The sequence below is a fragment of the Microcebus murinus genome, chromosome 10, assembly GCF_040939455.1.
Source record: "Microcebus murinus isolate Inina chromosome 10, M.murinus_Inina_mat1.0, whole genome shotgun sequence".
Lineage (NCBI taxonomy): Eukaryota > Metazoa > Chordata > Mammalia > Primates > Cheirogaleidae > Microcebus > Microcebus murinus.
The window spans coordinates 94,201,223-94,226,178 of record NC_134113.1 but is presented as its reverse complement, the minus strand read 5'-3'; the positions used below and the strand labels follow the sequence as shown (position 1 = coordinate 94,226,178).

The 24,956-nt window shown below is 38.2% G+C and overlaps 1 protein-coding gene across 1 annotated transcript in view; it reads right to left on the bottom strand.

Moving 5' to 3' along the window:
* Positions 1 to 201: 201 nt before the first annotated feature.
* Positions 202 to 24,956, bottom strand: part of CD163 (CD163 molecule) — a 36,358-nt gene continuing 11,603 nt past the window's right edge. Inside the window, exons 7-17 of the mRNA XM_012760661.2 lie at positions 20,789 to 21,103; positions 20,376 to 20,690; positions 19,896 to 19,988; positions 19,500 to 19,814; positions 18,066 to 18,386; positions 16,982 to 17,293; positions 16,584 to 16,619; positions 16,270 to 16,377; positions 14,950 to 15,045; positions 13,695 to 13,748; positions 202 to 417 (exon numbers count right to left, since the gene is read on the bottom strand). Of these exons, the coding sequence (XP_012616115.1) occupies positions 13,726 to 13,748; positions 14,950 to 15,045; positions 16,270 to 16,377; positions 16,584 to 16,619; positions 16,982 to 17,293; positions 18,066 to 18,386; positions 19,500 to 19,814; positions 19,896 to 19,988; positions 20,376 to 20,690; positions 20,789 to 21,103 (1,934 nt within the window). The 3' untranslated portion in view covers positions 202 to 417; positions 13,695 to 13,725. The remainder of the gene's footprint in view (positions 418 to 13,694; positions 13,749 to 14,949; positions 15,046 to 16,269; positions 16,378 to 16,583; positions 16,620 to 16,981; positions 17,294 to 18,065; positions 18,387 to 19,499; positions 19,815 to 19,895; positions 19,989 to 20,375; positions 20,691 to 20,788; positions 21,104 to 24,956) is intronic.

The following is a 24,956-nucleotide window of genomic DNA, read 5'->3' as shown; positions in this document are numbered from 1 at the left end:
AATAAGTAGAAATAAATTTATTTTGATTTGGTAATAAGAAAATTATTTTTTAAATCAAGTTAGAAGAAATACATAGCACTATATATGCAAATTGAAGCATTGTCAAATAAAAGATGCCATGTTGTACTTATGAAACCCTAAAAAAAATCAGAAATCCCATTCAGAAATTCATAAAATCAAGAATGAGAAGTTAAACTCAAATTAGCAATATTCTTTTTTATTTAATCCCCTTGAAAGTCTTATGTACACCATTAAGAAGTCACATTCACAACTTAATTTTTATAAATTCAGCAGCAGTCTTTGCAATAGGAGGAGACAAGGACTCCACAAAAATGCAACTGTACTCATCAGTGAGTGAGGCGGATTTCTGCTACATTCAGTCATCCAGGTCTTCATCAAGGTGTCTTAAAGGTTGATCTAAAGCCATAAATAGAAAAAATGTTATTTTCCTCTTCAGATGCATATACATAGAAGAATGCATTACATTATATCATACACAGACACAAACTCACTTATATTATAAAATATACTACTTTCCTGAGCAGAAAACTTAAATGCAATATTTGTCAAATTTGGTGTGCCTAAGAATTAATTTTATTCCATGAAACTACAGTGAGATCCAGAAATGCCACTTTTTAAAAAACAGTACCCCCATGTGACTCTGAAGCAGTTATTCAGCAGTGACTACTCTTTAAGGAAAAAGTAGTTTAATCATTATTTATCACACCAGAAAATATTCATATGCTTGAGATTATAAAACAAAAATTATTCATAGTCCTCCTTGGTTTACTACACAGCTAGAATTTTTAATGTTTTTTAATAAATATATGCATGTATAATTTTATAGATAGATATTATATTTAATTACAGTCAATAAAATGATCACATAAGTGAAATCATATTATTATATTTTTATGGATGATTTTCCCTCTTTTAGTTGGCTAAACCATAATTTTTCCAACCATTACCCCATCATTTGGCATTCACTTTATTTCCAGTTTTTGGCCACTATTAACAACACTATAATAAAAGTATTCTTGATTATTTGTTTTTATATACTAGTGACTTTATTTGTATGGAAGAAATTCTCAGGGGTGGAATTGTTGGGTCAAAGGACCTGCAAAACATTTTTTTTATTATTATTTCCATAGAAGTTGCCAGATTGCTTTCTCCATAGGCTATCATAACTCACAATTCCAAGAGCAATGTTTAAAATTATCTTTTCCTCTGTAACTCCCCCAGCAATACTGATATTACTTTAAATTTTTGTTAGTCTGATTTATATAAAGTGATATCTCATTGACAATTATTTTTAGTATCCTCCAGACATACTGGTGAATTTGAGCATTTTAAAAATGTCTAGACTTTTGAAGGAGGATCTAGAAGATGGTGGACTAGAAGCAGCTCATGAGCACTGCTCCCAAGGAGAGGCTCAACAGTTATAGATGGATGCCTTCCTATGGATAGCTCTTCTCAGAAAGAACATTGTAAAACCCCAGAGAAGTGACATGGAAAATTCAAAATGGAGGAGAAGGTGACAGGGTGATTCATTTGACAAGATCAAAAGATCTGTGGGGAGGCATCCACACGTTGGGAAGATTAGGGGATTAGAGCTCTGGGGTGCCATGGTCACCCTGCAGGTACTGTAGCCTGAGTTGTAAAGGGGCTCCTTCTAATACTGCAGACCTCTGGACTGATCAGGGAGCTGCTTAGATTCTGTGCAGATATTGCACCAGAAAGCAGGCATAGTAAGAATCTGGTGCTTGCCATTCCCAGGTTTCTGCAGCTGATGCCATCCTGAGATCTCAGGTGCAAGGTACCAGATCTGCTTGGGACTTGGCTTTGCAGCAGTAACCTTTGCATTACCCTGCCAGACTGGGGAGGGAGTGAGCAGACACCCCTGCATGTTATGACCTATGACTGGGAGCCAAGCACCCCTCCCCTGCAGTGTGAGATCTGAGCAGAGGAGGTGCCTCAGGTGCCACAGGCATCACCTGGGAAGCTTTGGTCAACTGTCTTAGTGGGACCTGGAGGAAAGAATTCCACAGTCACTGGGCCGCTGGAACTGACCCATGTCTACACAACTTAGCACCTGTGGTTCTTCAGCTGGAAGAACATCCAATGCCTGCATGACCCTGCCTCTGTGGTCCCCATTTCTGGCTCTGAGGCTCTCCCTATGCTAGAGCCCAAGGCTCTGCCCCTGTAGCTCCAGAATTTCTGGCAGGCCCAAGACACCACCCTCAAGATTCCAGCATTGTGCTTGAGCCCCAAGACCCAACCCTTGAGTCCCCACCACTGCTGCTGGGCTGGTAGAACTGCCCTAAGATCCAATGCTCTGCCAGGGACCCCCAGCTGTCATTACATCTGGACCTGGTTCAAACAAATGTCCACAGCATGGTCACCCATGACCACTGCCTAGATAGCCTCACTCAGCTGCCACTGTAACCTTTGTGGGGAGATCCCAGGCAGAGCAATTCCCCACAGCACTAGATTCCATAGAGAAGTTCTCACTCTGCCACCAACTTGAACTTCCTACAATCATCTGAGGAACACCCTTCCATTACACACAAAAATTATACAGCACAGACTTGAACTGTGGCAATCACAGGGAATGGGACTAAACAGGATAGCTTTACTATGGGCATTCAATGTGCCCACCCCTCCCCTGCTGGATCAACATTCCAGAGAAGTAGAAAAGTGATTTCTAGGGACCTCCCCTTCTTCTAACTAAGCAGGACAGTTCCCAGCAAAGGAGACCAGGTACAAACCTACTATCCCTGAGCTGAGAGAATAGGATTCAGATGGTAAAAACCCAAAACAACAAAAACCCTGGCAGCATGAAAAAACAAAACAGGTCAACACCCCCAAGGGATCACAATGGAGCTATAGTAGTGGACTCCAAACAAAAGGAACTGGTTGAAATGACAGAAATGGAATTCAAAATATGGATGGCAATTAAAATAAATGGAATTGAAGAGAGAGTTGAAAATCAGCAAAAAGAAGCCAAACAAAAATCTGCTAAAGAGCTAGACAATATAATAAAGGCAACAACAGAATCTAAAGAAATAAAAGACCCTTTTAGGAAATTTCAAAACACAGCAGAAAGTATCAACAACAGACTAAACAAAAGAGAAGAAACAATCTCAGAACTTGAAGACAAGGCTCTCAAGCTAACCCAGTAATTCAAAGAGGCATAAAAGAAAGACTGAGCAATCACATAGACAGATATGATACTATATGAAGTGAAGTAATATACAAATTATAGGTATCCTTGAGGGAAAGAAGAAATAGCAAAAGTATGACAAATCTATTTGAGTTAATTATTGATGAGAACTTCCCTGGTATCACCAGAGACTCAGACATCCAGATGCAAGATGGTCATTGAACACTGGGAAGATTCATAGCAAATAGGACATCTCTAAGACACATAGTCATCAAAATGGCCAAAGTTAAAAGGAAGGAGAAAACTCCACAATCAGCAAGATGAAAACAACAACTAACATACAAAGAAAAATGTATCAGGCTAAGTGCAGATTTCTCAGAAGAGACCTTAAAAGCAAGAAAAGATTAGGGCCATGTCTTCAGTCTTCTTAAGCAGAACAACTGCCAGCCTAGAATTTTGTATTCTCCAAAACTAAGTTTTACAATTAACAGAAGGAAAGAAGGAAAGTCTTTTCCAAACAAGCAAACACTGAGAGAATTTGTCATGACCAGACCTGATCTACAGAAAATACTCAGAACTACATTATACATGAATGAACACAAGAGATACCCACCAGTGTAAAATCACCCCAAAAACTAAAAGTCACAGCTTGTATAAAACAATAGCACAAGAGAGCAAAGAAAGCAATAAGGCACTTCCTATCATAATGAACAGAACAGCATCCTACATATCAATTCTATCACTCAATGTTAATGGTCTGAATGTCCCACTCAAAAGACATAGGCTGATTGAATGGACGAAAAATACAACCCAAGTATCTGCTATCTTCAGAAACACATCTAACCCACAAGAACACACACAGACCCAAGGGTAACGGATGGAAAAACATATTCCTTGCAAACAAAAATGAAAAGAGAGCACATATAGCCATTTTCATATCAGATAAATTGACTTTAAGCCAACAAAGGTAAAGAAAGACAAAGAGGATCATTATATAATGGTAAAGGGAGTAATCCAGAGAGAAGACACAACAATTCTAGATATATATATGCATCTAATGCAGGAGAGCCCAGATACATAAAACAAATTCTACTAGATCTAAGCAAAGAGATAAATAATGGCATAATAATTGTCAGGGACTTAAACACCCCACCTGTCAGAGTTGGACAGGTCGTCAAAGCAGAAAATAAATAAAGAAACACTAGACCTAAGCCAGATTCTAAATCAGATGGACCTAAGAGACATTTACAGAACATTCTGTGCCCAAATACTTAATATACATTCTTCTCATCAGCACATGAGACATTCTCTAAGATTGATCATATCCTAGGCCACAAAACATGTCTCAACAAACTGAAAAAATCAAAATCGTACCATGTATTTTCTCTGATCACAATGTTATCATACTAGAAATCAATTCCAAGACAAACACTAAAATCTACACAAAATCATGTTAAACAACCTTCTGTTGAATGATTATTGGGTCAAGAATGAAATTAAGATGAAAATCAAAAGATACCTCAAATTAAATGACAAAGTAGACACAATCTGTCAAAATGTGTGGGACTCAGCAGAAACATCCATCAGAGTAAAATTTATAGCCTTAAATGCCTACATTGATGAGACAGAAAGGTCACAAATTAATAGCCTAACATCACAACTCAAGGGAATAGAAAAAGTAGAGCAAAAACAAAATCCAAATCCAGAAGAAGAAAAGAAATAACAAAGGTCAGAGCAGAACTAAATGAAATGGAAACAAAAAAATTACAAAGGATCAAAGAAACAAAATGTTTGTTCTTTGAAAAGTTAAACAAAATCAATAGACCTCTTGGTAGATTACCAGGAATAAAAGGAAAAGGACCCAAATGAGCTCAATCAGAAATGAAAATGGAGATATTACAACTGATACCACAGAAATACAAAATATTATCAGTGAATACTACAAAAATATCTTTGCAAATAAACTAGAAAATGTAGAGAAAATGGACAAATTCCTGGAAACATACAACCTCTGAAGACTTAATCAGAAAGAAATAGAACTGAATAGATAAAAAATGAGCAGCAAAATCAAAGCAGTAGTAAAAATTTCTCAACCAAAGAAAGCCCTGGACCAGATGGATTCACAGCCAAATTCTATCAGATCTACAAAGAGCTGGTACCCATACTCCAGAAATTATTCCATAACCTCGAGAAAGAGAGAATCCTCCTGAATTAATTTTATGAAGACAGTATCATCTTGATACCAAAGCCAAGAAAGGACACAACAACAACAAAAAAGAAAACTACAGACCAATATCTCTTGCATGAATATACATGCAAAAATCTTCAATACAATATAGCAAACTAAATTCAACAGCACAACAAAAAGATAATCCAACACGACCAAGTGGGCTTCATCCTAGGGATGCAAGGATGGTTCAACATACATAAGTCAATAAATGTGATTCACCACATAAACAGAAGTAAAGACAAAGTCCATGTGATCATTTCAATAGATGTAGAGAAAGCATTTGACAAAATCCAGTACCTTTTTATGATTAAAAACCCTTAACAACCTAGGCATAAAAGGAACATATTTCAAAATTATAAAAACCATATATGACAGACCAACAGCCCACATCACGTGGATGGAGAAATGTTGAGAGCATTACCCCTAAGATCTCGAACAAGGCAAGGGTGCCCACTGTCACCTCTTCTATTTAATTATTGTGCTAGAAGTCCTAGTGAAAGCAATAAGGCAACAGAAAGAAATAAAGGGTATCCAAATTCGGAAATAGGAGGTCAAACTACTGCTTTTCGATTTTAGGAAAATGCCGGAGTGAAGGTAACACCCTGGACTCCTGCTCCCAGAGAAGGAGACATAGATCTTGGTCTCCTACACATGAGTGTATCTCCCTACTACAAGGACAGCATTGAGAATCCGCAGAGGAATCAGCACAGGACTCTCATAAAAGGAAAAACAAGGTGATTGGGAGATAAGATCCAGTTCTCTGGAGAGTGCAAAGCAAACAATAGGGCACGTGGGAGGGCACAGGCCCACCAAGCCAGGGGGTGAAGTGGGATCAGACCCACAGGATAACTCCTTGCTTCCCCACTGACCCCACACCCACCCAGCCAGGGACCTGTCTGAAACTGGTGTGAAATTACAGCAGGAGAAGAGGGTGCTGGAGAGTGCAGTCAATGGTGGAAAACAATGTGAGCTCCCCTGAGTCCCATGCTAGGATGGCTCCAAGACGGGAGGAAACTGAACTGAGCTGATGGGGGCTGTTAGATGTCTTGCCTCTGGCAACCAGCGGGACTAAGTCGGGGGCTTTAAGCTGGAACTGCCCCAGGCAAATAAGACAACACAGGGCAGGTCAGTAAGACTGAGGGCTATGGCTGAACTGGCAGTCAGGCAGGCTGCATAGAAGAGACTATGGGGTGTCCTGTTGACTCAGGCTCCCAACCCGCACCCTAAACAGTTGCCCCCAGTACTGGTGCCCTGCGAGTTGGCAAGCAGTCGCCATTGAGGGGGTCCACAGCCCACCGTCATAAGGTGCAGCGGGCAAGTCCCCCTCCCCCGCGCAGCCTAGAGTCTCTCCTGGCAAATCCCGCCCCTACACAATCTGCAATCGGCTCACCAGGCCTGGCTCCATCAAGGAACTACTGAGAAGTCTAACAGCCAAGGGGACTTACAGCCACTGGGGTGCCAGGGTGCAGGGAAGACTGGGGAGATACCTCCTCCCCTCAGCCCACATCTCTCTTGCCAAAAGTGGTAGGCTCCACCCCTGGAGGCGGGGTGAGACAAGAAAACCCACTCTCCCCCAAATCTAGGGAAAACCCACTGAAACTATCCCTATGGGGGAACCTTCCAAGTGTGGTGGAAGAGCTCCCCCCAGTGGCTGATCAAAAAACTACAAAAGATAGGATGCCTGAGCTCCAGCCATTGATCCAGATGGGGAGGGCCCAGCGTAATTGAAAAAATCAAACCAAAAAATACTCCCCCTAGGAGATACACCAGCTCTCATGAAATGGAGACTGAACAAACCCCAAACACTAGAGTGACAGAAGAAGAATTCCAAAATTGGATTGTAAGAAAGCTCAATGATATGCAAGAAAAAATGGATAACCAACACAAGGAAACTACTAAGAAGATACAGACTTGGAACAAAGATTCACTAAGGAGATCGAGATCTTGAAGAAGAATCAATCTGATATTCTGGAAATGAAGAATTTATTCAGAGAAATTCAAAACACGGTGGAAAGCCTCAAAAACAGTGTGGACCACACAGAAGAAAGAATCTCAGAGGTTGAAGACAACTCATTCAAATCAAATAAGTTAATCACAGAGATAGAGCAGAAAAATAGAAGACATGAGCAAAGCTTACAAGAATTGTGAGATTATACAAAGAAAAATAACCTGAGGGTCCACTGGATTCCGGAGAAGGAGGAAGAAAAAACCCAAGGGTTGGATAAGCTATTTGAAGAAACAATTGAGGAAAACTTCCCAGGTCTAACCAGTATCCTAGAATTAGAAATACAAGAGGTCAAAAGGACTCCTGGGAGATACAATGCAAACAGTAAAACACCACAGCATGTATCATCAGACTGACCAAAATATCAACGAAAGAGACCTTCCTACAAGCTGTAAGGCAAAAGAAGCAAGTTACATACAAAGGAATACAGATCCGAATTACTCCAGATTTCCCAACGGAAACAATACAAGCAAGGAGGGAATGGGGACCCACTCTCACTCTTTTGAAACAAAATAACGCCCAGCCAAGAATCTTGTACCCTGAAAACCTAAGCTTTATATATGAAGGAGAAATTAAGACATTCTCAGATAAGCAAAGTCTCAGAGATTTCACCAAGACAAGACCAGCCTTACAAGAAGTACTCAAAATAGTGTTATGCATGGAACACCATAATAAAAATTCACGAATATAAAAACAACCAAAACTCAAATATTAAAAGCCAGATATTACAATGGCTCAAGAGAGAAATCAAAGCAACAACATCCAACCCAACAGAATGAACAGTAATGCACCTCACCTGTCAGTTCTCTCAATAAATGTGAATGGCTTAAACTCTCCACTCAAGAGACATAGGCTGGCTGAATGGATAAGAAAATATAGGCAAGTATCTGCTGTCTTCAGGAACCACATCTATCCTGCAAGGATGCATATAGACTAAAAGTAAAGGGGTGGAGATCAGTATTCCAAGCAAGTGGAAGCCAAAAGAAGGCAGGCGTGGCAGTTCTAACCTCAGATGATTTAGTTTTAAAACCAACAAAAGTAGTGAAAGACAAAGAGGGTCATTATATAATGGTGAAGGGCACAGCTCAACAAGAAGGGATAGCAATTTTAAATATATATGCACCCAACTTATGTGCACCCAGATTCATAAAACAAACCTTACTGGATCTAAGTAAATTGATTAATAGCAACTCCATAATCACCGGCGATTTCAACACCCCACTGATGGCACAGGACAGATCCTCCAAACAGAATATTAATAAAGAAATAATGGACTTAAACAAAACTCTAGAATAGTTGGGTCTGACTGACATTTGCAGGATATTCTACCCCAAATCCACTGAATATAGGTTCTTCTCATCAGTTCACGGGAGATTCTCTAAGATTGACCATAACCTAGGACACAAAGTAAGCCTCAAGAAATTTAAAAAAACAGAAATCGTACCATGTATCTTCTGAGATCACAATGGAATAAAAGTAGAAATCAACCCTAACAGAAATTCACATTTCTACACAAAAACGTGGAAAGTAAACAACCTCCTACTAAATGAGTACTTCATAAATGAGGAAATCAAGATGGAAATAAAAAGATTCTATGAACAAAATGACAGTGGAGAGACAAGTTATGAAATCCTCTGGAACACAGCTAAAGCAGTACTGAGAGGAAAGTTTATCTCCATAAATGCCTATAAGAAAAAGTCAAAAAGATCACAAATAGAAAATATAATGAAACAACTCAAAGAGCTGGAAAAAGAAGAGCCTACCAACCCCAAACCCAACAGAAGAAGTGAAATCAACAAGATCAAATCAGAACTAAACAAAACTAACAACAGGGAAGCTATACAGGAGATTAATAAAACAAAAAGTTGGTTCTTTGAAAAAATAAACAAAATTGACATGCGATTGGCTAGGCTAACAAAAAGTACAAAAGAGAAATCTCTAATACGCTCCATCAGGAACAAAAAAGGAGATATCACAACTCATCACAAGAAGATACAAGATATAAATCACAAATACTACAAAAACTTTTACGCACACAAACTGGAAAATGCGGAGGAAATGGACAAATTTCTAGAAACACACAGCCTCCCTAGGCTCAACCAGGAAGAAATAGATTCCTGAACAGATCAATCTCAAGAGCTGAAATAGAAACAACAATTAAAAATCTCCCTAAAAAGAAAAGTCCCGGTCCAGATGGTTTCACACCTGAATTTTAACACACTTACAAAGAAGAACTGGTGCCTATTTTGCAGAAATTATTTCACAACATCGAGAAAAAAGGAAACCTCCCCAGCACCTTTTATGAAGCGAATATTACTCTGATACCAAAACCAGGAAAGGATGCAACAAAAAAAGAAAACTACAGACCAATATCCCTAATGAATATAGATGCAAAAATTTTCAACAAAATCCTAGCTAACCGAATCCAGACGCTTATCAAAAAAATAATCCATCATGACCAAGTGGGCTTCATCTCAGGGATGCAGGGATGGTTCAACATACGTAAACCTATAAATGCAATTCACCACATAAACAAAAGCAAAAACAAAAACCACATGATTCTTTTAATAGATGCAGAAAAAGCTTTTGACAAAATCCAACACCCTTTCATGATATGAACACTTAATAAAATAGGCATAGAAGGGACATACCTAAAAATCATACAACCATATATGAGAGGCCCATAGCCAACATCATACTGAATGGGGAAAAATTGAAAGCATTCCCACTTAGAATCGGAACCAGACAAGGCTGCCCACTATCTCCACTTCTATTCAACATTGTGCTGAAAGTCCTGGCTACAGCAATCAGACAGGAAAGTGGAATTAAAGGAATCCAAATAGGGGCAGAAGAGATCAAACTTTCACTGTTTGCTCATGATATGATATTATATTTTGAAAACCCCAAAGATTCAACCAAGAAACTCCTGGAACTGATCAATGAATTTAGCAAAGCCTCAGGATACAAAATCAATACACAGAAATCAGAGGCATTCATATAGGCCAACAACAATCTAATTGAGAACCAAATCAAAGACTCAATTCCCTTCACAATAGCAACAAATAAATTAAAGTACCTAGGAATATACTTAACCAAGAAGGTAAAAGACCTCTACAGGGAAAACTATGAAACACTGAGGAAGGAAATAGCAAAGGATATAAACAGATGGAAATCCATACCATGCTCGTGGATCAGTAGACTCAATATCATCAAAATGTCTATACTACCCAAACTGATCTACAGATTCAATGCAATACCTATGAAAATCCCATCAGCATTCTTCACAGATATAGAAAAAATAATTTTACGCTTCGTATGGAACCAAAGAAGATCCCGAATATCAAGAGCAATTCTAGGCAACAAAAACAAAATGGGAGGCATTAATATGCCAGATATCAAACTATACTACAAAGCTGTAGTAATCAAATCAATATGGTATTGACACAAAAATAGGAATATTGACCAGTGGAACAGATGTGAGAATCCTGATATAAAACCATCCTCATATAGCCATCTAATCTTTGACAAAGCAGACAAAAACATACACTGGGGAAAAGAATCCCTTTTCAATAAATGGTGCTGGGAAAGCTGGATAGCCACTTGTAGAAGGCTAAAGCAGGACCCACACCTTTTACCTGTAACAAAAATCAACTCACGCTGGATAACAGACTTAAACCTAAGGTATGAAACTATTAGAATTCTAGAGGAAAATGTTGGAAACACTCTCCTAGACATCAGCCTAGGCAAAGAGTTTATGAAGAAGTCCCCAAAGGCAATCACAGCAGCAACAAAAATAAATAAATGGGACATGATCAAACTACAAAGCTTCTGCACAGCCAAAGAAATAGTCATGAAAGTAAACAGACAACCTACAGAATGGGAAAAAATTTTTGCATTCTATGCATCCGATAAGGGGCTGATAACTAGAATATACTTAGAACTCACGAAAACCAGCAAGAAAAAATCAAACAACCCTATCAGAAATTGGGCAAAGGACTTGAACAGAAACTTTTCTAAAGAAGACAGAAGAATGGTCAACAAACATATTAAAAAGTGCTCAACATCTCTAATCATCAGGGAAATGCAAATCAAAACCATAATGAGATATCACTTAACTCCAGTGAGAATGGCCTTTATCAAAAAGTCTCCAAACAATAAATGCTGGCATGGATGCGGAGAGAGAGGAACACTCCTACACTGCTGGTGGGACTGCAAACTAGTTCAACCTCTGTGGAAAGCAATATGGAGATACCTTAACGCGATACAAGTTGATCTACCATTTGATCCAGCAATGCCATTACTGGGCATCTACCCAAAAGATCCAATGACACTCTACAAAAAGACACCTGCACTCAAATATTTATAGCAGCACAATTCACAATTGCAAGACTGTGGAAACAGCCCAAGTGCCCATCAATCCAAGAGTGGATTAATAAAATATGGTATATGTATACCATGGAGTACTATTCAGCTCTAAGAAACAATGGTGATATAGCACATCTTATATTTTCCTGGTTAGAGCTGGAACCCATTTTTTGAGTATTGTCTTTACATAGCTTTTCCCAAATAACCATTGGATATTGTATATACACACATAAAGCCTATATTTATATACTTTAACTCTTTTTGTACTACTGTGTTTCCCTGAAAGTAAGACCTATCCATAAAATAAGACCTAGCAGGATTTCTAAGCAGTTGCACAATATAAGCCCTACCCCGAAAATAAAGCGTAGTGATGGGCGTGACTACGCAGTGTATCTGCACAACCCATGCATTTCACGTGGAGAGGTAAAACAGACGAGCAGCCCTTCTCATCTGCCCCATGAGAGCTCTATTGCTCAACATGAGAGATTGGGGCCAATAGTTCTAAAGGAAATAGAGTCACAAGAAATTCAAGATGGAATTCGGGGTTTGGAGAGTTATGATGATATTCCAGAAGAAGATGACTTAACTATATTTGAATAAATGTAGAACAAATAAATTGTTGTACTGTACTTAAAAAAAAAAACACATCCCCTGAAAATAAGCCCTAGGGTGTCTTCTTGAGGAAATATCAATATAATACCCGGTCTTATTTTCGGGGAATCACGGTATATACAATTTATAAGAACTCCATGTGTGTATGTATACTATATAAAATTAATCTCTTTGCATTAAACTTTGCATTTTATAGATATTAGCACTTTATATTTTATATAATTTTAAGAGTTCCAAGATTTATCCTTTGTTATAGTGTTATTTCTCATATGTCATATATAATATTTCTACAAAAAACATACTTTTTCTACATATAATTTCTGAATGTATAGTCCTAAAATTGTTAAGAAAAACAGAAAATGTATCCACTAACTCATTTTACCATCTTTTGGTATATAGCTTAACAAATTTTCTTGTTTTTTTCTTTTTTCTTTTTTTTCCTTTTTATACTTTTCTCATGAAAGCAAATTATAAAGTGCAAATGTAATTATGTCTTTCCTCATCTGAATCTTCCAAACCCCAGCATCTCTTCAATAGTGCCTAAAATAAAATATGAGCATATAGTATAGCAGGTAAGAACATTCATTATAGGGTTCCATGCAGCCTTTTCCACTTAGATCCTCACCACTCCTCTTCTCTCCACATAGCCTCTCTGTACTACCACCTATAGACTATGAGATCTTTCATTAAACAATCATGTGTTTGCTAATAGTATCTTTTATCTTTATATCTTCAGTGTTCAAGACATTACTTGTCACTGTAAATATGTTCCATATATGTTTTTGAATAATAAAACTCTTACTGTTCCCTAAAGTTGTGGTTCTCTTCTATGCCTCTAGTTTATACATACTGTGTTTTTTTTCTTTGGAATGGTATATCTTTCAGTCATCTTTAAAGTTTAACTTAAGTATCACATCTTATTACTATATTTCCAAACTTTCCTAGGCAAACTTTTTGTATTCCCATACTGTCTTGTATAATATTGACCACAACATGTTATACAACTGTAGATATATAATATGTCTTATCTTTTCTTGAAATTATACCTGTAATATCTTCAAAAGATTTATTTATATTTACCCAGTTTTTCCTTAGCTTCACAAATATACCATTGTTATTGCTTGCCATATATACATAATTAAGAGAAGGATAAGAATCATATTTATTAATATAATAAACTATTATATATTCTGAATATTAATATATACATCTAGAAAAATATGCACATAAACATATTAAAAAATATGTGTAGACACATTTTTTTCTAGTGCCAAAGGAACTCTCAGTCTTCAAAAGGAATGTACTTATTTTGAACTCACCTCACCAGGTTATAAATTTCCATTTTCTTTTTCAGTGTGCCTCAGCATGGCCTCCTATTCCATAAATAGGAAGAAATTTAGACAAAGAAATTAGTCCAGTCACATTAAAATCATCTCATTAATTGGAATCTTCTGAAAGGAAGAAAATAATCACTGGGAAATAAATCAGACCTCCCCTCAAGTACCTGTGAAACTCTTTGAGCATCTAAAAGCCCTGCCCACCATTGCAATTAGGAAGGCAACCATATGTGATTTAAGGGGCACAGAAAATCTTTCCTATTCCTTATATATTTCCAGACATACTAGCAGATATGTGTCCTATGCCTTAAATATGTTTCCTGACACAGTAGCAAATTCCAAATCCTTTGGATGGAAGAGGGGAGGCAGGCCTTTTTCAAAAAGTAAAGGAATCTTTATGGAGTAAGGACAATGAGTCTTAGGATACTTCATCCAACCCAGTAGAGTTATGCTGTCTGGAGGCAGGATTGGTGCATTGGTGCCAAATAGAAGTTCAAGGACAAAGAAACATGAAAAATATGGTTAGTCCTATGGATAGTGATGGCTTCTCCTGGGATAAAGATATGAAAAATTTAAGCTTTTAGACTTTTAGGAAAAATGTAATAAATATCAAGCTCAAGAAAGGAGAGTGGCAATGGAAAAAACTGTGAAAGGATTTTGGTCAGAGGATACTAATTAGCAAATATGTAGGATGAACAAATCTAGAGATATAATGTACAACATGAGGACTAAAGATTATAAAATTGTATATATGGGGTTCATGCTGTGAGTTGATTTTAGCTGCTCTTGCCACAAAAACAAAAAAAAAATGGGTAACTATGTGAGATGACAGATATGTTAATTTGCTTCACTTTAGTTGTATTCTATGATATCATGTTATATTCCTTCAACATACACAAAAGTTTATTTAAAGAAAAAAGAAAAGCTAACCTGCTACTTATAGCAATCTTTTATACGATTAATTTCTGTTTTAATAAAATGAGGTCAAAGTCATAATATTCTGCTGTATGGTTCTTTGTATATCTATGTCAGAAATAATCATGGGCCTCCCTATGACTGCAAGTTTTACATCTCAAAGAATAATTTTCAGCTCTTTCTGCCATTTTCCCCCTTATATGCATGATCAGCTTCATATTACATGTTTTAGATCTTTTTTCACTGTTAACCAATGTCTAAGCCTTAATTATAGCCACTGGTCTGAATGCCCAGACTACAAACCTCCAAAAAACCCACAAACCTGTGGAATTCAGCAAGTCCAGATCATCTGCGTTCAGGCAAGAATTCATCTCCTGGTATTGAATTTGGTGAACACAATTGTCTCCTCTTGAGGAAACTGACAACAGAGATCCTAAGTTAGGGATCAGTAGACCATGATAAAACTTTTCCTTCTTTATGTATGCTTTTTCCCCAGAAGCACAAACATCAAACATACCTAATCTTTACCCATTCTGTTGCTTCCATCCCATTCTACTACCAAGATTTTCCCTTTCAATGCCACACGCTCAGACAGAATAGGCACACGGCTAAACCACCCCTATTGTCATTGTATAACGACTCGACTTTCTCCCCACAAGGAAGCTAGCAGGCTTCCATAACTCAACAGAATGTTTTCTAAAATCTCTCTAAAAATCTTTCCTCTCCCCTCCATTCTCACTATAGTTACAGTCCTTTTTATCTTTCATCTCCACTATTTAAAAATGTGATTCCTGTTAGTAATATGATCCTCTGTCAATACTTCATACACTTGTTGCCAAAGGATATTTCTAAAGGACAGTTGACCATTTCACTCCCCTACATAATACTCTTAAAGGAATATGAATCTTATTACCAGGGAATATAAGAACTTCATAATTTGCTCCTTCCGTTTTCTTCAGACTTATCAGCAGCTTCTCTCCCGGCACTCAATGTTTACTTTGCCCCCAAAACAACAGATGTGCTACCCTCTAAGCTTCTCTACACTTGCACATGTTCTTCTCGGGGGTATGCCTTGCCCAGTTCTTTGAGCCCCTATGTTCAAAATTTGTCTCAAAAGCTTCCAAGAAGCTCCTGTACTTTCCTTCCCCTTTCGGCTAATGACTCTCTTCTCTGTGCCACTTTTGTTCCTTATTCATATTAATGTATAATGCTACATTGCAGTTTATTTGTTTACATATATATCTCTTTCACTAAACTTGAGGTTCCTCCAAGATAAAAACTTTATTGTCCATGTCTGTATCTTCAGAGCCTAGTACATTGTTTGACGGTATGGTAAAATTTATAATAAGTATATTATAGTAAGAACAAATAAATGTTTGGGCAAAACAATATCCTAAACCATGTATAGCATATTCCTAACTATCAATTCTATAATCAATAAGCATGTGGCTAGAGCACAGAAATCATCAATGCAGCCAAAGCCCCTTTTCTCTGAAATCTTATTTCTTCTATTGTGAGAAACTGCTCAAACCTCTCCTAGACTCCATCTTTCTAGCCATTTGATACTTGAGTCTAATATTTTTTATCCCAAGAACCCACTTACCCCGTAGACACATTAGAGAGACCATAATCTAGCTCAGACCTGTAAGCCGCTGTCTCCATTTTCGCCTCTGAATCCATAAGAAGAGTGCGGTGAGAAGGACCAACAGTATAACCCCAAGGATCCCGATTACAATAAGAGAAGAGTGACCTAAGCAAAAGTAAATATGAAGAAAGATGATAATGTCTTAGCTAAAAGGCCATGACCCTAGTTACTGACTTTTTTTTAGGCCAGATACAGAGTCCCTGAAGTGAATCTCAAATACTCAGAACTTCTTTTGACCCAAGGCCTCTAAACAAGGAGGACTCTGAGTAATGCAGATAATTGGTCCCATGCTTATCAACCCTGTGACATACCTGCAGGCTTGAATGATTTTCTAGGCACTGAAATTTCTGTAGGAGAAAAGAGAGAGAGGATTAATTGGGAGAGTAATATATAGAACAAATACTTTCTATTTCCTTGTCTGAGCCCTTAGTGCCTCTCAACCAAATAAACTACTCTTTCCCACGTAAACCTAGAGTTCACTACCCTTTTTCTCCTCTGTGAAGGGATGCATATACATTACATGCTTTTCCTTGGTGAAAGCCAATGTAGAACAACAAATGTTTTCATTGGTCCTTCAATAGAAACATCATGGTGCTCTCCCCACCAGACCCCTATGTGGGTAAGTCCAGCCTTTATACAATGCACTTCACTGCCCACCGCCTCTTTGCTGCCAGAGATTCCAAGCTCAGCCCAGTCTTCTGACACTCACCTGAGCAATTCACAGCAGCATCTTCCTTGTGCCCACATTCACTGTGCCCCCAGCGTCTGGCAGGACAATCCCACAAGGAAGACTCATTCCCTTTGCAATTCACTTCATTGAGCCATATGGGTCCAGTCCCCTGACCAAATGCTTCTGCCTCTTTTAGTGCTTGCAAAGCTGAGCCACAGCCCACCTGTCGACACACCACCTGAGCATCATCCAGGTCCCAAGAGTCATCACACACTGTCCCCCAGGAACCTCCATGCCAGATCTCCACACGCCCAGAACAGCTAGTCGTTCCGTTTTGAAGTCTTATCGTGTCTGAAAAATCAGAGACAAGAGGGTTATTTCTAAGAAGATAAAAACTAAGCATTCACAGGGGAAAAGAGGGATTTGAAACGCTTTTTAAAAGATCTATTTTAAAACGTTAATGTGCATTTTTAAATCTATATCTTTACAAAATTTATCTTTGATAAGAGTATATGTTATTTCAGCAAGCTAGGTATATTTCATGCTGGATATAAGGTTCACAGCATGACTCAGGAAATGTCAAAGGAATAAAGTTAACATTGTAAATGTGTAGTGTTAAGTTCTTTCAAATAGAAAGGAGCCTGGGAAATTGCCAGGCAGATAGAAATCTCTTTACAGTTTAAGATGTAGAATGGGGAAATACTTGAGGATTGATCTTTCTGACTGCTTTTCCCCTTATATTAGTGTAAAAAAATAATATTTGGAAGAAAAAATGGGAAAGGCAAGGTAGACCATCCATTCAATAGTCAGATACTGAATCACATATTCTCTACTCATTTGTTCACAGAGAAAGCAAATGAATAAATCTTTCAAGCAGACCATGGACAGCATGGTATTCTTTGGAATAATGATCACTGATCCTGAATATGTACAAGCCAAATTAAATGAAACCAATTACAACATCCAGGTAGAACAGCTATTACTCAGAGTTACCCATTCTTGCTTAATTAGATCTAACAATTTAAGCTGGTGCAAGGTTAGGTAGATAAAACCAACATGCTTTCTCAGAAGATGATAGTGGAGCTGCAGAAAGGAGTTTTCATATGGACCAATGAACACTCACTGTCACATGTGATCCAGGTCTCCTCTGAGGGGCTGGCCAGTCTCTGCTTCCACGGAGATGATGGACACTGCCATAATGTGTCAGGTCCTTTCGGACACTGAACATTGTCCACCCACATGGGTATTGACATTGCCTTGTCTGAAGATGCAGGGTTCATCTTCCCTTTGTCTGCACAGCCCAGCTGCCTGCATACCACCCCGACGGTGGTTACAGACATGTTACTCCTGCCAACGCTACCCCAAGCTCCATTGTAAAAAACCTCCAGACGCCCTGCACAAGCCTCTTTGCTGGTTTCACTGGTCAGTCTTAGATGCATGAACTCTGCAGTAAAATACAGAATTAGTAGTTTCACATCTTTTCTGAAGATTTAGAAGATTCCCTCCCAAAACTCTGATCTCAGAATGGCTTTGAAAATAGGTATAATATGTTAATTACTAGTAATTCTTTAGTAACTTCTGATGGTTTAGTAGATTTTAGTAAAATACAGTAATTATTCTATAAATAACTTAAGGTTTCCTAGTCTTGGGTTTGGTAGTCAGTAGCCTTTAGATCACCATCAATGATTCTAAGACGCTTTCCAGATCTCAGTCAAAGGCTCAGAGCCTTTTTTCATGTACATAGTTTGGATTTTCTCCCCAAAATATTGTTTTCTTTTTAACTGTCCTTGATGGTTAAAATCTATTGAGACACTCAGGCACTACAGCCAATGTTCTGAGTACATCCTTTTAAAATGACATAGTTCTTTTTCTGACACTTCATGGTTTTGCTGTGTGTTCTTCTACCAGATTTATGGTAGGAATTAAATAGAAATAAATTATTTATGGCATATAGAATTTTTTACTTCCCTGAGTTATTGAGTTATAGTACTGTTTTCCCCAATATATTACAACAAAGTACATTTTTTCTATTTCACAATATTTTCTAAAGCTCACTCTGTATACAAAGCAAGAGCAGTAGTCTTTTACAGTAATTTTTGCTCCTGGGACAAGTAAGTCTCATTTATCTGTCATTAACAATTACTTGGGCATGGTGATTATATTTTTATCTGTAAAATTATGTACCATATACATATATAACGTCTTGCTCCTTTTAATCTACTACTTTATTAATACTGTAGTTATCAAGTGGTGCCATCGAATCCTTACCCAATGTCCAGCTCCAAATAATATTGATAAAAAACTTCATTATTAAGTTTGTTGTCATTTCAATGATATGCAAGCCCATTCTTGGACTTTTTATAATGTTATTCGATTTTGCTCATGAAGTAGCCCTAACTCATCAAACCCATGCTTCTGGGATCCTGACTCTTGTCATAGTTCCTTTTGAACCTACTTTTCAGGGATATCTTTCAGATTAACATCCCTCACCCTACCGTTTGCCTCACCTCAGTCCTTTTTTACATAATTGTGACCACAGGTTATCCGCAGAACTTACCTGAGCAGATAACTCCTGCATCCTCCTTGTGCCTACAGTTGTGCTGCCCCCAGCCATGTGAATGGCACTGCCAAATACGGGATTCTTTTCCACTGCACTTCATCTCGTCCAGCCAGATGGGCCCTGTTCCTTCCCCAAAATGAGCAGAACCAGTGGCATTAATGGCCACTCCACATCCCAGCTGTTTGCACACCACATGGGCATCCCTCAGGTCCCAGCTGTCATCACAGATGGTGCCCCAGGAGCCCTCGTGATAGATCTCCACTCTCCCAGCACAGCGACCTCCTCCATTTACCAGGCGAAGTTGACCACTCCCTGAAAAGAGAAATGAAAATATTAATAACTTGCATTCCTAAGGATTGAGATCATTTTCTTAGATTGGTCACAGATTCTCACCTATGCAGGGAACAGCACTTTCTTCTGGAAGGGTAGGGCTTGTTGAGTCCGAAGATGATGAATTGCATGGGGACAGTGTCTGGGACTGGTTTCCTGCAAACACCAAACTGCTCAGTCATATAATATACAAAAGGTTAGGGTGAAGAAGGGTGGTCAGATGGAGTGTTATATGGATGAGTTGAGGACAAACAACCCATCTATATAACAGAGAGAGGAATATGGATGGGTCAACAAGGCTGGGAATAAATCAGGTGTTTTGAGACGGGCTTGGCACACAGGAAGCACTAGATAACTATGAGGAAGACTAAGTTTCTTCCCCCTCTGAAAAGACAAATCAGGTAAAATTCTGACATGCATCTCATGACCCTTCAAAAGGGATCATCCCCTTTTACTTTTGTTCTTCATCGTTGTAGGTACACCTGCTCTTAAGAGACACCAGCATGGGAGAGGCTTATCACTGGCTGCCCTTCGTCCTCTTACCTGAGCAGATCACGGAGGCCACCTGCCCTGCAGAACATAGTGATGCACCCAGAGCAGTTACAGGGCAATCTCCAATATGCTTCTCAGTCCCAGTGCAGTGAAACATGTGCCTCCAGACCTGACCATTTCCTTTCCCAAAATGTGCTCTTCCTGGGGCAGAAAGGGCAACTCCACATTTAAGTTGCTGGCAAAGAACGTGGGCATCTTCCATGTCCCAGTGAGAGCTGCAGAGGGATCCCCAGGCTCCAAGTGTCTTGAGCTCCACTCTTCCCTCACATGGGGTCTTGCCATTCACCAAGCGGATTTCTGTGTATCCTGGAAGGAGACAGGACTTTAGAAAAGACAGCTACGACTACTGAGCCCTCCCCCTTTCACTGTATGGGGATGAATTGAAGATGTTCTCCAGGTCTCACTTGAGCAGACCACTCCAACATTCCTACTGCGGCTACAAGTTCCGTCTAGGCGGGTTGCTACTGGGCAGAGTGAAAGATGGGACTCATTCCCCTCGCACTGGAATTCTTCAGCCCACATCTGTCCATTTCCTTCTCCAAAATGAGCTCCCCCCAGGATAGAGACGGCTGTGCCACACTGTAATTCCCTGCAGAGCACGCTGGCAGCTTCCAGGGAGAAGTCGGAATCACAGACGGAGCCCCATGTGTCACCATGTTTCACTTCAACACGTCCAGAGCAGGGAATGTCCCCTCCAACCAGTCTGGGTTCCCTGTGGGCTGAAAAATAAATCACATTTCAGTGAGAGGTAACATGATTCCCAGATTTTCCTTAATGACAAGGGTGAGGAGTGGGGAAAGTGTTCAAAATTGAATGAAATTTGAGGTTGGAAAGTTTAAAAAGTCTGTCACAGCGTTGAGTCTGTTAGTGAAGATAGGTAATGCCAATATTCATAATCATAATCATATTACCTAATTTTATTTATCACATCACTTGGTGTGTAATTCCTGGGATGTAGGTGCTATAATTATCCCCACTTTTCTTTCTTTCTTTTTTTTTTTTTGCAATCACACAAGAGGAGGTTTATTTTCTGGCTAGCCAGGGTCCAAGCCCCAGAGCACCAACGCAGTGGCCACTCTCGCCCCACTTTTCTTTTGAGGAAACTGTAGCACAAAGAGTTTTAGTAGCTTCCCCAGTATCACCCCCCCAGCCATTAAAATTAAGGACAGATGATAAACACTAATTCCTTAGTATACTTTGAAATACTCTCTTCTGTTACCTTAAAAGCTTTTATACCTATTTCTCTATCAATCATACCTGCTGCTCCAGCCTAAAGCTGTTGGACAGCCCATGATTTTCATGCTTCTGTATCTGTGCACAAACTTTTCTCTCTACTTATAAGGTGTTTCCATACCCATGTACCTGGGAAAAGGCTACTTCTTTTCAAGGCTGCTCAATTTCTCATTAATCACCTTCTCCAAGAACACACAGTTTGGTACAAGATACATGTATTCAAATGATGATGAGCCCCCATTCAAATATGTTAGATAAAAAACTAACAAATAAAGGCGTCGTCTGCTCTGTCTGGGCCTATGCAGGAGAGAGCACTGTAAATGTAAACTGGGTTTTGTAAAAAGATGATGAATTTGCCAAAAAGCAATGTGTGAAATAGCATTTAAAGAATACAGTCATGAAATAGCATGGTGTAACTGAGGGATTATAAGTAACTTAGTATAACTAGACTTCAAAGTGTAAAAGAAAAGACACACCAGAGATTATCGAACTCATGCTATGAAGACACTCTGTCAAGTTGAAAACCACAATCCTCGAGATAAGCGTGAGTTTCTTTTGACATACTCAGAGACAATTCAAATTATTTGGGAGATATGAGCTCTTTTAACTCATTTTTAAAGGAAGAAAATGCATTTGAAGTTGGACCTTCTAAAGGGCTTTATTGATGCCTACTGTCAAATATCAACAATTTTTTCAATCCCTTGAAGTTACTATCACCATGATATAGATAAACTGTCAGTCCTTGTCAATATGCATACTCTGGTTTCTCTTTGGATCTTATAAATCTTTCACCTTACACTAAAATGTCTTAGAAAATGTTCTGGATATGACTATATACTATATTATAGCAATATAGAATATCTTAACATGTCAAAATTTTACCAGTTATCCATTAAATCTGTACAAAGCAAATCCTTATCCAAAGTTGAGATGAAGAACATATCACTTTCTAAACACAGCTCAGAATTTAAAGCAAACAAAACCTCTACACCACAAACAATTAATGACTTGTGTGGGATGGTCCTTAATTTCTTCTTGTTGATTCATTATTAAAGCATGAAATTCCTCTAAGATATAATTAACTAGTACTCATATAATTCAGTTCCACTTTTGGATAGCCCTAAATCTTTAAATAAAGGCAGTTTCTTTCATCAAGCCAAATTCAGCTTTCTTGTAACTTCTCATGCTTTCATCTGGATCCATCTTGAACAAAATAAAGCAAAACACAAGCAGTAAAAAATAACAACAAAACAGCCCCCACATATATTCTCTTCCATGGGAAAAACTTGCTGGGCACTTGAAAACAAGTCCCTTCTATAAATATTCTCTCATTTCTTTTGTCCTAAAATGTTTGATTCAGGACAAAGGAGGAATTTTTCCACCCAGAAAGTGACTTGGAGACTCACTCTCTGCCTTTATTTCATGAAGAATCTGCTGGTAACATATTAATCTATACCATGGGTTGGATTCCTTATATCCTACATTCCTTCTACATTGTTAGAACATTGGAAATTTAGCTCTTTAAGGGATTTTTATTCCTGCCAAATCTATGATGCATATTTATATAAAAGCCATTAAGCGAATTTTTGCAGCTTTAGCTCCAGTGATTAAGCTTTCCTCAAGCCTAAGTAACTGAATCTGTATTTCTTTCTTTCTCTAGAAAAATGAATGAATAACAAGTGTAAGAAATACTTAATTAGAATTACTTTCTTTTCTTTAGTAGTAGATAAAATATACAATATTATTTGAAGAAGCACTAGCACATTTTCATCATTTATGCTTTCCAGACTCTCAAGAAGTATAGATCATTACAATCCCAGAATTATTTCTCAAACCTCAGCAAAAGTACAGCACAACTCAAACAAACTGTTATTAAGATCAGATGTCCTCTACAGCACATACATAGACATCACAACAAAATGTCTGGGATTCAAAGTAATTTTTTGACCTAAATTTCCTCGACCTCTTTCTGGCTGGTTTGTCTAAACCACACATCAGAGATAAATTGTTGCCTTATCTTTCTAATTTTCCTGCTTCGTTGAATTCTTCTGGTTCTTTTCAGCTAGCATAGTAGTCTTATGCCATTTAAAAGGCTAAGAAATTGAAGAGATTATGGAATTCGTAGCTTGAATTTGACAGCCACAGAGATAGCATGTCCATCATTTTTTCTTTTGGAAATGTTGTGAAAATAATCAAGTAAATCCTTTCCCACAGAGGTTGCACTTAATTTGCAGTCCCACCAACAGTGTAAGAATGTTCCTATCTCTCCACATCCTCACCAGCATTTGTTGTTTGGGGATTTTTTTATAAAGGCCATTCTCACTGGGATTAAGTGATATCTCATCATATATGTATACAATGGAATACTACTCAATTACAAAAAACAATGGTGATCTAGCACCTCTTATATTTTCCTGGATAGTGCTTGAACCCATCCTCCAAAATCACAAGTTGGAAGAATAAGCACCACATGTACTCACCATCAAATTTGCACTAACTGATCAACACTAAGGTGCTCACATGGTAGAAATATTCATTGGGGGTTGAGGGTGGTGGGGTGGGTAAACTCACAACTAATGGATGCAGTGAGCATTGTATGGGGGAAGGGCATGCCTCTAATCCTGGCTTGGGTAAGGCAAAGTCATAACATGTAATAAACATGTTTATACCCTCATAATATCCTGAAATAAAAAAAAAATCAAGAAACAAAATTGCAAATTTATTACAAGCCAAACAAGTAAAACCTAGGTCCCCAAATAAAAAGAACTTCCAAAAGCTACAGAAATGTTACAAAAGAAAGCAAAGTGTTTACATGGCAAATAGCAAACAAAAATGCAGTTCAGTAAAGTAAGGGGCCCATCTTAAGTTGCAAACTTATGCTATTTAGGATGTCTATTATATTCAGATGAATAGAATTCTGATAATTTGGAATGTGTCAGCATGACTGAGGTATTCTAATAATGAAACCTAAAATATAGGTGTGGTTGAATGGAGTTGGTGGGCAGAATACACTAATGACTCAGATATTGTAGTCTAAAAAGCTAATGAGTCTTGTTATCCATGATAAAATATTTGGACAAAAGTCATTTTGAAAAGAAAACCTAGTGCTCACTAAATCTAAAAACAATTGGAAAATATATTGGGGAAAGTACACAAAAAATGTAAAAAGAAATTCAGAATGTTGGCATGATCTGAATCCTCCTTACCACTTGGAGCACTAAGAAAGAGAGATAAGAGGGAGATGAACTCAGACTACAAATAGTCAAGACTGCAAGCAGAAATGGGAGAAGTACTAATTTTTTAAGGAAAGTGTGCTCTGCCTGCAGCTGTTATCCATAG